Consider the following 14684-nt stretch of genomic DNA (forward strand, 5'->3'; position numbering starts at 1 on the left):
GCATTACCTTCGGTCACTGGATTATTAGTCCAGTGACAATACCACAGTACCACTGCCTCCCCCATATGGGGGGATGATGGGGCAGCACGGTAGCACAGTGGTTAGCACTGCTGCTTCACAGCTGCAGGGACCTGTGTTCGATTCCTGGCTTGGGTCACTGTCTGTGTGGAGTTTGCACATTCTCCTCGTGTCTGCGTGGGTTTCCTCCGGGTGCTCCGGTTTCCTCTCACAGTCCAAAGATGTGCGGGTTAGGTTGATTGGCCATGCTAAAATTGCCCTTACTGTCCTTAGATGCGTAGGTTAGAGGGATTAGTGGATAAATATGTAGGGATATGGGGGTAGGGTCTGGGTGGGATTGTGGTCGGTGCAGACTCGATGGGCTGAATGGCCTCTTTCTGTACTGTAGGGATTCTATGATACCCCTACATGGGGGATGATAGAAATCATAGAAGAAATCATAGAAACCCTACAGTGCAGAAGGAGGCCATTCGGCCCATCGAGTCTGCACCGACCACAATCCCACCCAGGCCCTACCCCCACATATTTACCCGCTAATCCCTCTAACCTACGCATCTCAGGGGCAATTTTAACCTGGCCAATCAACCTAACCCGCACATCTTTGGACTGTGGGAGGAAACCGGAGCACCCGGAGGAAACCCACGCAAATACGAGGAGAATGTGCAAACTCCACACAGACAGTGACCCGAGCCGGGAATCGAACCCGGGACCCTGGAGCTGTGAAGCAGCAGTGCTAACCACTGTGCTACCGTGCCGCCACTGTGTGGAGTGAGGAAACCCCCACATGGGGGATGATGGAGTGGGGAAACCCCCACATGGGGGATGATGGAGTGGGAAAACCCCCACATGGGGAATGATAGAACGGGGAAGCCGACTAATGATATTACAATGTGTTTAAATGGGATTCCCATCAGTGCATGGCGGGAACCTTCTCTTGCTGGCGAGAATCTCATTTTTCGGCTCTTATGAGATTTTGCATCGCTATTTATGCTTGTGGCAAATGGGGATGCAAAAACCTCACTAATATATCTGTGTTCCTCGAGTTCTGGCCTCTTGCATTTCCCCTGATTTTCTTCATGCTTCATGCCTTCGATGGCCAAACTTTAGCTGATAACCCTCCTGTCAACTGCCTTTGAATGTTTTAACTTTCAAGATGCTGTATAAATGCAAGCTGTTGTTGTGCAGTGATGCTTCTTGTGTGAGTCGAACTTGTGTAATCTTGTCTTCCTCCCACTGTTCCATTTAATTCTGCATTCACCCTTTTCCACACTGTTTTCTACCTGATACACCAAGCAAGTTGTGATCTGGGAGGAGAGAAACATGATGGCCGGCAAGAAATGTTCATTTCTGAAAAGTAAATACATGCACAGAAAGCTTATTAAATCCTACTTTACGTTAAAAATAAAACTCAGCATTTAGATTTGGGGAATACTGTAAAAACTATGTGTAGATTGGACCAACGCTGTGGGGACATCACAATTAGTACCTTTGCAAAAGAATCATTGGTATTCAGTTGTGCATTGTAAAAGGGGTTTGTTAATGGGAGACAGATGCCTTACAGCTTGGTGTGAATGTTGACTTTGTTGCATCAGTCGATAAATTGAAAGCAAAGTCTCCGACCTTATGACCAAAGCGATAGCAGTCTCCTGATTACAGCGAGATTATCCCGCCAGTTGAATGCAGTGAAAGAACAATATCATTCCTTAGCTGATCTGATGCAGAGTCTGAGAGCGCGCAGAATTGTCTCTGTGTTTACTCTTCGTGGAACAGAAGCTGAAGGCAAAGGCCAGCCATTTTGTGTCTCAGTGCCGCCTTTGGTCTCTTGCCAGTCCCGTTACCGTGGACAACTATCAAAGCCGCCTCACTACCTGTGGTGGTGTAATACCTGCTTCAATGCTGCGCTGGGCCTCCTAATGTGCCTCAACCTAAAGTTCAAAGGTGATTCAGATTTGCAACCCTTCCACCATCAACAGGAGAATTTTGCACTCTGTGCACCGAGTGCTGGCTGGTGTGAGAAAACCGGCGTGCGGCCCATCAACCGCACAGCCGAGTTTTCTGTCTCGATTCTCTGGCACTCTGCACAGAAAATCTGTGCGGATTTCACTGTCACGCTAGTGGGGTGTGGGGCCTGAGAGTGCCGGCAACACCAGCTCCACCAAGAGGAAGCTCCGATCTCTAACCACCCCACCCCCCGCCATACACCCACCCTTATGGACATGGACCCCACCCACAAGTACTGGGGCAAACTACCACAACCCCACCTCACAAGCCACCAGAATAGTCACCCCCCCGAGGGAACCTGCCTCCACCCCCCACAATTGGGCTTCCCAGGGTGCCTGCCCTGGCACTGCCCCTTGGCACTGCCAGGGTGGATTGGCATGAATCAGTGACAAGGGGCAGTGCCAGGGCATGTCCCTCTTCCCCCCCCCCCCACCACACCCACTTCCTCCCCCCACCTTGCAGGATATACTTACCTTTGTGCGCCTGGCAGGATTGTCTCAACTGCTTCCCGTTTTTCAATACCTGTTGCGGCGGGACGGTGGGAGGAGGGGGGTTGCATTCCTTACCTGGGGGAGATGTATGGCAGGGAAGCCCTCAGACTAAATGTAAATTTATTTAGATGAATTTAAATGAGGTTAGGACGGGAAGCTCGTTATGTCAGCATCAACGGACGGAGAAAATCTTAAGATGAGATCTTGCTGACGGGGAATCTCGGTTTCCAACTGTTGCAATATTTTGGGTCCACATCGCAGTTTATGCTCATGACTAACTAATTGGCAGCACAATAGCACAGTGGTTAGCACTGCTGCTTCACAGCGCCAGGGACCGGGTTCGATTCCCGGCTTGGGTCACTGTCTGTGCAGAGTTGGCACATTCTCCTTGTGTCTGCATGGGTTTCCTCCGGGTGCTCCGGTTTCCTCCCACAGTCTGAAAGATGTGCTGGTTAGGTGTATTGATCCCAAACAGGTGCCAGACTGTGGCAACTAGGGGAATTTCACAGTATCTTCATTGCAGTGTTAATGTAAACCTTACTTGTGACTAATAAGTAAAGTTTACTTTTACGTAGGCTCAAAATTGCCCCTGTTGAATCTATTCTTCTCTGGCAATACTTAAGATTTATTGAATGAATTTTGTCATGGTCAGCTCTCAGTAGAGAGCATGACTGTGTATTAGGAGGCTTCCCAGTGTGCAAGGGGTTATTGGTTAAGTTTAATTTTCCTCTCTTTTTGCCCAATCCAGTACGAAATGGTGTCCTCGCTAAAGGCTCTACACAAGCACATTGATGGCAGTCAACTGACACAGGAATTTTCTGGAACTTTTCCTTACGATCACAACGATTGGATTCGCTTCCATATGGTTAGTAAATTCCGTCTGAAGCAATGAGATGTTCCCATATAAAATATAAAAACAATCCCTGTCGCTAGCGCATTCGGGCAATGCTTGCACACTCGCACCTGGGAATGTTAACTGGACGAGTGCCCTCCAATATTTAGCAGCCAAGTCCCAGTAGCTAAATCATTAGCTGAATTTCAATACCCTAAAGGGAATTAAGGATTGGTTACATGCGGATTAATGGGGAACATGGAATGAATATTCAATTGTCACTTCTGACTGCATTGGAAGCAATCAGAACCCGTTCAACCTGAAAATGTTAATCCAAAAAGCAAAATAACGGTGTAAATCTGAAAGAAAAGCAAGAAAAGAAATAGCTGGAAATGCTCAGCCGGTCAGACATAGAATCATAGAATCCCTACAGTACAGAAGAAACCCAAGCCGACACGATAGTTAAGAAAGCCCACACATGCCTCTACTTTCTCAGAAGACTAAGGAAATTTGGCATGTCAGCTACGACTCTCACCAACTTTTACAGATGCACCATAGAAAGCATCCTGTCCGCTTGTATCACAGCTTGGTATGGGCTCCTGCTCTGCCCAAGACCGCAAGGAACTACAAAAGGTCGTGAATGTAGCCCAATCCATCACGGAAACCAGCCTCCCATCCATTGACTCTGTCTACACTTCCCGCTGCCTTGGCAAAGCAGCCAGCATAATTAAGGACCCCGCGCACCCCGGACATTCTCTCTTCCACCTACTTCCTTCGGGAAAAAGATACAACAGTCTGAAGTCACATACCAACCGACTCAGGAACGGCTTCTTCCCTGCTGCTGTCAGACTTTTGAATGGACTTACCTTGCATTAAGTTGATCTTTCTCTGCACCCTTGCTGTGACTGTAACACTACATTCTGCACACTCTCGTTTCCTTCTCTATGAATGGTACGCTCTTTCTGTACAGCACGCAAGAAACAATACTTTTCACTGTACGTTAATACATGTGACAATAATAAATCAAATCAAAGCCATTCGGCCCATCGAGTCTTCACCCGACCACAATCCCATCCAGGCCCTATTCCTCTACCCCACATATTTATCTTGCTAATCCCCCTGACACTGAGGGGGAATTTAGCATGGCCAATCCACCTAACCCGCACATCTTTGGACTGTGGGAGGAAACTGGAGCACCCGGGGGGAACGTGTAGACTCCACACAGGAATTGAACCTGGGTCCCTGGCGCTGTGAGGCAGCAGCGCCAACCACTGTGCCGCCCCAATCATGGAATTCACATTCCCATCTGTGAAGAGAAGTAGAGTCCGACCTAAAAGCTGTGAAATCCGCTCCTCTCCACAGCTGCTATCTGAAATGCTGAGCATTTTTAGCAGTTTTGGTCTATATTGCTAACAAGTTTTCATTTCATGTGATTTTTATTTTGTATTCATTCTGATAACCAGGTATATATTCATGAAATATTCATCAAAAACAAAATGCAAGAGTTACAGGGAAAGGTGGGTGGGACTAGCTGAAATGTTCTTTCAGAGAACTGGCTACATATCGACGGGCCAAATGGCATTCTCTGTGCTGTAAGCATTCCACGGATCTATGAATCTTGAAATGAGAGAGGGTTTCCCTAAAGCTGAGTGCCAGTGTGGCACAGGTTTATTTGGTAGCACGAGCTTTCGGAGCGCTGCCCCTTCATCAGGTGAGTAAGGGGCAGCGCTCCAAAAGCTCGTGCTATCAAATAAACCTGTTGGATTTTAACCTGGTGTTGTGAGACTTCTTACTTATGGTATTATATAGAATCCAGAGCTTAGAAGCTGTCCATTCAACTCAACTGTTCTCTTTATGAATTTGTTCATGGGATGTGATGCACTGATCAGGCCAGCATTTATTGCCCATCCCTGTTGGTGTTTATGCTTCAGACAAGCCCCCTCCCCCACCCTCACTAACTCTATTGACTGCAATCTACGCTGCCCCTAAATCTTTCCACTGCCTTCTCCCTCATGTATGATACCAGATCTCCCCTTAATTGTCTGCTTTAGTAATTCCAAACAACAGCGAATTCCACATTCTCAATACTTAAGGAAATTCTTATTATTAAACAGTATTTGACACTGAGCCACATAGAGAGATATTAAGAGAGGTGGTTAAAGCTTTGTTGAAGAGGGGGGTTAAGGGGCATCTTGAGGAGGGAATGAGGAAGGCAGAGAGGGTTAGGAAGTCCAGGCAGCTGAAGGAATGGCTACCAATGGCAGAATAATTAAAATCAGGATTGCACACAAAGCCAGAATTAGAGGAACACAGCGATCTCAGATAGATGTAGGGATGGGGTAGGTTACAGAAATAGGGAAGGAGGGGGCAAGGCCATGCATGGCTTTGAAAACAAGAATTTTAACTTTTAAATCAAGAGTGTGCTGGAACATGGCCAATGAACACAAAGTTTAAAGTTTATTCGTGTCACAAGTATAGAATCATAGAATCCCTACAGTGCAGATGGAGGCCATTTGGCCCATCGAGTCCATAATCCCACCCAGGCCCTTTCCCCATAACCTCACTTATTTACCCTGCTAACCCCCTGACACTAAGGGCAATTTAGCATGGCCAAACAAACCTAACCCGCACATCTTTGGAGTGTGGGAGGAAACCGGAGCACCCGGAGGAAACCCACATAGACACGGGGAGAACGTGCAAACTCCGCACAAATAGTCACCCAAGGCCAGAATTGAACCAGGTCCCTGGCGCTGTGAAGCAACAGTGCTAGCCACAGTGCCACCGTGCCACCCTTACATTAACACAGCAATGAAGTTACTGTGAAAACCCCCTAGTCACCACACTCCGGCGCCTGTTCGGGTACACTGAGGGAGAATTTAGCATGGCCAGTGCACCTAACCAGCATGTCTTTCAGACTGCGGGAGGAAACCGGAGCACCTGGAGGAAACCCACGCTGACCCGGGGAGAACGTGCAGATTCCACACAGACAGTCACCCAAGCCGGGAATTGAACCCGGGTCCCCGGCGACGTGAAACAGCAGTGCTGCCGCCGTGCTGCCCTGGGTGATAGGGTGCACGGTATTTGGTGCGAGCAAGGGTTTGTTTGATCAGCAGAGTTTTGAGTCAATGTAAGTTTATGGAATGGGGGAGGTGAGCACGGAAAGGATTTGTATCGTTACATCTTCACATGTGAAATTGTAAATGAAAAGGATCCCAAATCGAATAAAGATGTATATAATGTTTTTGAATACGGTGCTCGCTGACTGTGAAGGAAGAAATAGGAGTGAGATAGATAAAACTGAGCTATAACCTCATGTTTGCTGTTTCAGAAGTTGGAGCCATTCATGCTGAACTGTCGAGGGGCACTCATCTACCTGAAGAATTCAATCAACAGCCTGAATGTCAGCAGAATGTCAAGCACGGAACAGGTATCCTCAGCGCAGAGCTCCACCCCAGCTATACTCGACAGAGTCAGGGCACCCAAGCTAAAACTCAGCTCTCACTGTGAATTCAACCATCCAGTGCTTATTTTTACAAGTGTGTTTTTTAAGTTCCTGCGACCACATTTATAAATTCAATTGTCCAGGTAAACTTGTCCTGTTGTAATCACACCTTTACACCAGTTGTGATGTTGCAGCAGCATTGCAGGCCAGAACGTGACACTTGACAGTGTGATGAGTTTACATTCACACTTTGGCACAGTGGTTAGCACTGCTGCCTCACAGCGTCGGGGACCCTGGTTCAATTCCGGCCATGGGTCACTGTCTACGTGGCGTTTGCACATTCTCCCCGTGTCTGCGTGGGTTTCCTCTGGGTGCTCTGGTTTCCTCCCACATTCCAAAGATGTGCAGGTTAGGTTGATTAGCCATGCTAAATTGCCCCTCAGTGTCAGGGAGGTTCGCAGGGTAAATATGTGTAGGACCTGGAAGGGATTGTGGTCAGTGCAGGCTCGATGGGCTGAATGGAGCGGAAAGAACATTTTACTTTCAGAGGAGCATGAGTCTCTGGAACTCTCTCCCTCAAAAGGCAATGGGGGCAAATAATTTTAGGGCAGAGCTAAATAGATTCTTGATTAACAAGGAGGTGAAAGGTTATCGGGGGGGTAGGCAGGAATGTGGGGTTGAAGTTCCAATCAGATCAGCCATGATCTTATTGAATGGCGGAGCAGGCTCAAGGGGCCAATGGCCTACTCCTGCTCCTAATTCGTATGTTCATAAATAAAACTCAGATCTTTGCTCTCAATGACTCTGTTCCCATTCACTTGCCCTTCCCTCTGAGTGGCAATGGTGCGGGGTGGAGGGCCACAGTTTATGAGTGGGTTGTTCAAACGGGAGTAGGGGTAGAGGCAGTGAAGATGTGGTAGGAAGAGAGGTAGAGGAAGTGAAGATGAGGTAGGAAGAGAGACAGAGGAAGTGAAGAAGGCTTGGACATGGGAACAGGAGAAGCCACTGAGGTCCATTTTGTTTCCAACAGTCAGCAAAACAGAGGGGAGAGAATAAACTTTGCCTCAAATTTAAAAATGGGGAAAGCCACACTCCATCTCTCCCCCACTCTCTTCTCTCTCTCTCTCACTCTCTCCTGATTGGCTTTGGTCTGTGATATTCCTGGTCAAGTGGCTGAATTGAGATTAACTTCAGAGAATTACAGATGTGAACCAATGTCCAACACTCAATGATGCTTCAATTGGTTTTCTTAAGGGAGGCAGTTAATTTCCCCCTCCATGCTTGCAATAGTGACATCAATGACTGTACACTGGGGTCTAAATAGCCAACAGGCTAGTGAGATGGTTTTGATCCTTCTGCCCTGCAACATTCCCCCCCCCTCACTGGGCTAAGAAGATTTTACAGCAGAATTCAAATTAAACTTGAACTTTCATTCTACAGGAAGTCACTGAACTCATTGACCAGCACACAAGGATAATGAAGAGCGTGCTGGAAGACTCCCGCCTCGTGGGATTGCGTCTGGAAGGTGGGACCATCCTAGCTCGGATTAGGAAAGATGAATTCTCCGATACTGATGACTACAGGTAGGGCATCAACGGACCTCAGGTTCATTTGGAAGAAATCTTCCAAATACTGGTCTTTCTTGGAACAAAGATCACTAGGGCTCCTGTGATGGAATAAAAATCACTTCTATTAAACTTCTGTTTTGTGAACTCTTCCCATGCCATAGTCCTCACTTCAGCATGAATTCAGTTGACTGTACTCAGCTGTTCAAAGCTCGGAGAGACTAGACTGTGCACAGGGGAGATCTACATATTGGCTGTGGTTAACCCATTTGCAATCTCCTCTTTTGAGTCAAATGGTTGTGGGCTCATGTTCCACTCCAGGGAGTCAAGCACCAAATCTACACTGAAACTGCAGTGCGGCGCTGGGGGAGTGCCACATTGCGACGCTGAGGGAGTGCCACAGTGCGACGCTGAGGGAGTGCCACAGTGCGGCGCCGAGGGAGTGCCACAGTGCGGCGCCGAGGGAGTGCCACAGTGCGGCGCTGAGGGAGTGCTGCAGTGCAGCGCTGAGGGAGTGTTGCAGTGTGGCACCGGGGGAATGCCGCAGTACGGTGCTGGGGGAAGGCAAAGTCAATCTAACAGAAAATTGGATATGATGAATAATGGGCAGCCAATCTTGTATGCTCCTATCCTCTGCAATTGTGATGAATTTTACTGGGGGACAGTTAGTGCCAGGCAGATTTCCATTGGGGAAATTCTGGGTGGGTTCCCTGGGGGGAGAGGGATTCCAAGTCTGTGGGGGTCCCGTGTCCATGGGGGAGGTGGAGTGAGGGGGGTGGTCCCATGTCTGTGGCGGTGGGGGGGGGGGGTATCTTTTTTTCAGTTCAGCGTGCGGCACTGAGGGAGCACTGCGTTGTGTCAGAGTTACTGGGCAGAATTATGGGTTTTTTTGACAGTGTGTCATGTCAGGCAGAAAGTGGATGGGAAAATGGGTGTGAAGCCCATCGCCTGCACTGCTGGCTTTTCCTGCACATATATTCTGACGTCACACTGGTGGGGCGGTCTCACTCAGAGCCCATCCCACTAGCAGTTGAACTGGAAAGAATAAAAATTTAAAAAAGGATCCCCCCGCCACAGACATGGGACCAACCCCCCAACACGGGGATTCCCCCCCACTCAGTCCACCTTCCCCATGCACAAGGGACCCCCACATTCATGGGACCCCTTCTCCCCACAGAGAACCCACCTTAAGTTTCCCCAATGGAAATCCCCCCGGCACCTACTGTCCCCTTGTAAAATTCACCACTATTGCAGAGAATCGGAGCATACAAAATTGGCTGCCTGTTAATCACCATGTCCAATTTTCTGTTAGGTGGACGTTGCCCAATCCACTACCACCTTTACGAAACCCATGCCATAAATTGAACATTACCCACCCTGTGTTGGTGTGTTGGGCAAAAACCTTCACTCAAAACATCAATCCGTGTTCCATGCACAGACACTGAGACCTTGCTGCCTACGTATGCCATTTTCTGTTTCTATATCTCTATAATTAATGAGTGGGAGCAAGTACTTTCACACCCCTGAATAAATTCCACCACCATCTCCAAGATCATGAATGCTATTTTTGTGGATAACTAACCCAGTACAGATGATGGATTGAACAGGAATCTTGCTGGTTTGGATAACCCTGTGACATGCCATGCACTCTATTTGGAATGCAATCCTTAAAGAGAAACTTTTCAGACATTAAGACTGGACTTCAAACACTACTTGTCTTGAAGTACTGTAGAAGAAAGTTTCGGGATTTTGTTCATCATTCCCTTCTACTTCTGTCATTTCTCTTGTTATATCTTTCCTAAGTGGCAAACTCCTGGATGATGTAATCAGAAACATAGCCCACAAAAATTGGAGACAAATGATCAAAACTAGGAATGCTCATTTTTGTTGGACCATATCTCCTTTGGTAAATTTAATCTTAACTTTACATATCTCTGTGTAGCACAGTAACCTCTCTTCCACCTCACAGTTCCACACCGTTAAGCTCTTATGAATCTTTTTGGCTCAATCGTTAAGGTGTCATAATCACGATCATTTGTAATCATCTCTAGTCAACAGGACAGAAGGCTGGCACAGTGGTTAGCACTGCTGCCTCACTGCACCAGGGACCCGGGTTCGATTCCCGGCTTGGGTCACGGTCTGTGTGGACTTTGCACATTCTCCCCATGTCTGCGTGGGTTTTCTCCGGGTGCTCCTGTTTCCTCCCACAGTCCAAAGATGATGTGGAGATGCCGGTGTTGGACTGGGGTGGGCACAGTAAGGAGTTTCACAACACCAGGTTAAAGTTCAACAGGTTTATTTGGTAGCACAAGCTTTCGGAGCACTGCCCCTTCATCATCTGATGAAGGGGCAGTGCTCCAAAAGCTCGTGCTATCAAATAAACCTGTTGAACTTTAACCCAGTCCAAAGATGCGCAGGTTAGGCAAATTGCCCATGATAGATTCTCCCTCAGTGTACCCGAACAGGGGCCGGAGTGTGGCAATTGGGGGATTTTCACAGTAACTTCATTGCAGTGTAAGCGTACTTGTGACGAATAAATAAACTTTACTTTTCACTTTTAACTTTACTTTAAGTCAACATTTAAATGCCACCTAATGCAAATATTTTTCTCACTGGTGAACAGTCAGATTCATTTTTTAAATGTTTGCAGGGATGCGATGGATACCATCACGATGCTGTATAATCAGGTGGATGAAGAGGTCCATAAGCTCGTCATACTGTCCAACAAGTGCCTGCAGCAACTGCAAGTCCTCCTGGAGCTGAGAAGGTTTGAGGAAGGAAGTAGCAAGGTGAACGAAGACGTAAACATCCTATTGTTAGTGTGAAGCCAATGGAGGCTGTTCTGATGTGTCTGTCCTTCCTCACCAGCCTTCAAATCACTTAAAATACATTACGCTAGGAATTTATTATAAGGTTTATTTTCCCAGATTTAAGCCTTCTCAGTCAACTTTGCACTTAAAAGGAACCTGTTGAATTAAAAAATAATAGCACTACATTGACCTTAACAGGAAACAGGAACATGGGTAGGCCATTCAAGTCCTTGAGCCTGTTCCACTATTTTATTAGCTCACGGTTGATATATAGAACATAGAACATAGAACATAGAACATTACAGCGCAGAACAGGCCCTTCGGCCCACGATGTTGCACCGACCAGTTAAAAAAAAAACTGTGACCCTCCAACCTAAACCAATTTCTTTTCGTCCATGAACCTATCTACGGATCTCTTAAACGCCCCCAAACTAGGCGCATTTACAACTGATGCTGGCAGGGCATTCCAATCCCTCACCACCCTCTGGGTAAAGAACCTACCCCTGACATCGGTTCTATAACTACCCCCCCTCAATTTAAAGCCATGCCCCCTCGTGCTGGATTTCTTCATCAGAGGAAAAAGGCTATCACTATCCACCCTATCTAAACCTCTAATCATCTTATATGTTTCAATAAGATCTCAACTCCATTTACTTGCTGTTCATAGAATCATAGAACCGCTTCAGTGCAGAAGGAGGCCATTCAGCCCATCAATGCTGCACTGGCCACAATCCCACCCAGTTCCTATCCCCACAAATCCACACAGTTACCCTGCTAATCCCCCTGACATTAGGGTCAATTTAGCTTGGCCAATCAAACTAACCCGTACATCTTCGGGAGGAAACCGGCGCACTCGGAGGAAACCCATGCAGACATGGGGAGAATGTGCAAACTCCACACAGACAGTGACCCGAGGCCAGAATTGAACCCGGGTCCCTGGCGCTGTGAGGCAGCAGTGCGAATCACTGTGCCGCCCCATATCCATGTTGCTCCCATATCCTTCTCTTACTCCACAAAAGACCATATGGATCTAAATCTTGAACGTTTCAATTGACCCAGTATCTCAGAGTCATTTGGGTGAGATAGTTACAGGTTTCCACTATCCTGTTTGGAAAAAAATGCTTTCTGGTTTAATTCCTGAATGAGCTAGCATGAATTTTAAGATTATGGCGAGCCCCATTTTGTTCTCGATTCTTTGTCAGAGAAATTAATTTCTCTGCGTCTACTCACCGAGTCCTTCCTGTCATTTTAAACACCTTGATTAGTCTTCTACGCTCAAGGGAATAGGAGCCAAATTTATGCAATGGGTAACCATTGAGCTCCTCTGAGCTCTGAAACCAATTTGTTCAGTCAGTGCTACATCACCTCAAAGGCCAATTTCTCCTTCCTAAGGTTCAGCGTCCAAAACTGAATACAGTATTCGAGGCTGGGTCTCAGATAAAAACTATTTAAGGTCATTTCCTCATCTCTATATTCCAGTTTCCTTGTTAGTAAGGTGCTGTCGACTGTTAGATACCATACGATCGCTCTTACTTTCTTTTTACTTCATTCGTGGGACATGGCCATCATTGGCTGGTCAGCATTTATTGTCCATCCCTAATTGCCTGACCTCAGTTGAGAGTCAACCACATTGCTGTGGCTCTGGAGTCATGTAGGCCAGACCGGGTAAGGACGGCAGATTTCCTTCCCTAAAGGATATTAGTGAACCAGATGAGCTTTTCCGACAATTGACAGTGGTTTAATTTCATGGTCATCAGTAGATTCTTAATTCCGGATATTTTTGATTGAATTCAAATTCCACCTTCTGCTGTGGTGGGATTTGAACCCGGGTCCCCAGAACATTAGCTGAGTTCCTGGATTAATAGTCTAGCGATAATACCATTGGGCCATTGCCACCCCTTAATAAAGTCTTCATAATCTTAAATAGATTAACTGTATGTATTTATTAACCACAAAAACTATGCACATATATATACATATATTTTATATATATACATATATATATACAGATATATACATATATTTTATATAATAGTAACAGGTTGCTTGCATGTGCACACTGCTCTGTCCAGCCCTAGATGTGGGTCATGTGTTCTTTGACATCAATGGGGGGATTTTCCAGAGTGACAGTGTGAACCACACCCCCAGAGTGTCAGAAAATTTGATCTGAAAACTCGGCTGTCCATCTAGAGAGATGCATGCCGGTTTTAACATAGAAACATAGAAGATAGGAGCAGAAGGAGGCCATTTGGCCCTTCGAGCCTGCTCCACCACTCATTACGATCATGGCTGATCGTCCAACTCAATAGCCTAATCCTGCCTTTTCCCCATAACCTTTGATCCCATTCGCTCCAAGTGCTAAATCCAGTCGCCTCTTGAATACATTCAGTGTTTTCAGTCTGAACCTGACACTCTGACAAATCTTTGTAAAATTCCATCCAGAATCTCTTGGTGAGATGGCCATTTTGTCCTGTTGTCTGTACCAGAGGTAGATTTTCGTTTTGGGATGCTTTTAGAATACTTTGTTTAATAACAGTGTGGGGTTCCAGTGTCTCTTTGAGGATCACTCTGCAATAATTTGGCTTGTGTGTCCATTTAAAAAATAAAACTCAGGAATATTTCTGGGCTTGGTTCGGTGTCTTTTCCTTCATTATTATGAGACCAGAGTGGCTGGCAGCAGAAATCTGCACACTGTGCCACAGAACATGGTGGCACAATGGTTAGCACTGCTGCCTCACATTGCCAGGGACCCGGGTTCGATTCCCGGCTTGGGTGACTGCATGCGTGGAGTTTGTACGTCCTCCCCATGTCTGCATGGGTTTCCTCCGGGTGCTCCGGTTTCCTCCCACAGTCCGAAAGAGGTGCTGGTTTGGTGCATTGGCCATTCTAAACTCTCCCTCAGTGTACCCGAACAGGCACCGGAGTGTGGCGACTACGGGATTTTCACAGTAACTCATTGCAGTGTTAATGTAAGCCTACGTGCGAAGCCAATAAAATCAACTTAAAAACTTTAAGGCATTTTGGAGTGCAAAGGTCACTCATTACATCCCAAAAATGGGAGCCTCACATCTCAATTTTGTGTCCTGTTTTATAATGCTCTGAACTATGAGGCAATATAAGTTAGCTTGATCACACAACAGTTTCTGTACAGTGAACTCACGTCCCAGTGAGGAGTGAATTGTGGCAGAAACTAATTTGAGTTTGTTCTAGTTGCCTGATTCAACTGCACCCACTTCAGTCACACAGACTCGAAACAAAAGAACAACGAAAATTACAGCGCAGGAACAGGCCCTTCGGCCCTCCAAGCCTGCACCGACCATGCTGACCGACTTAACTAAAACCCCCTACCCTTCTGGGGACCATATCCCTCTATTCCCATCTCATTCATGTACTTGTCAAGACGCCCCTTAAAAGTCACTATCGTATCTGCTTCCACTACTTCCCCCGGCAACGAGTTCCAGGCACCTACCACCCTCTGTGTAAAACATTTGCCTCATACATCTCCTTTAACCTTGCCCCTCGCAC

The 14684-nt window shown here is 46.8% G+C and overlaps 1 protein-coding gene across 3 annotated transcripts in view; it reads left to right on the forward strand.

The window, feature by feature from the left end:
* The window catches only part of plekhg4b (pleckstrin homology domain containing, family G (with RhoGef domain) member 4B), a 210802-nt gene that overhangs the window by 150759 nt on the left and 45359 nt on the right, over positions 1–14684 (forward strand). For all 3 annotated transcript variants that reach the window (XM_078198318.1, XM_078198300.1, XM_078198309.1), the window contains exons 8-11: positions 3259–3375; positions 6671–6769; positions 8225–8367; positions 11000–11138. In XM_078198318.1, coding sequence (XP_078054444.1) covers positions 3259–3375; positions 6671–6769; positions 8225–8367; positions 11000–11138 — 498 coding nt within the window. The remainder of the gene's footprint in view (positions 1–3258; positions 3376–6670; positions 6770–8224; positions 8368–10999; positions 11139–14684) is intronic.

This window comes from Mustelus asterias, chromosome 2 (genome assembly GCF_964213995.1).
Source record: "Mustelus asterias chromosome 2, sMusAst1.hap1.1, whole genome shotgun sequence".
In the NCBI taxonomy this organism is placed as follows: domain Eukaryota; kingdom Metazoa; phylum Chordata; class Chondrichthyes; order Carcharhiniformes; family Triakidae; genus Mustelus; species Mustelus asterias.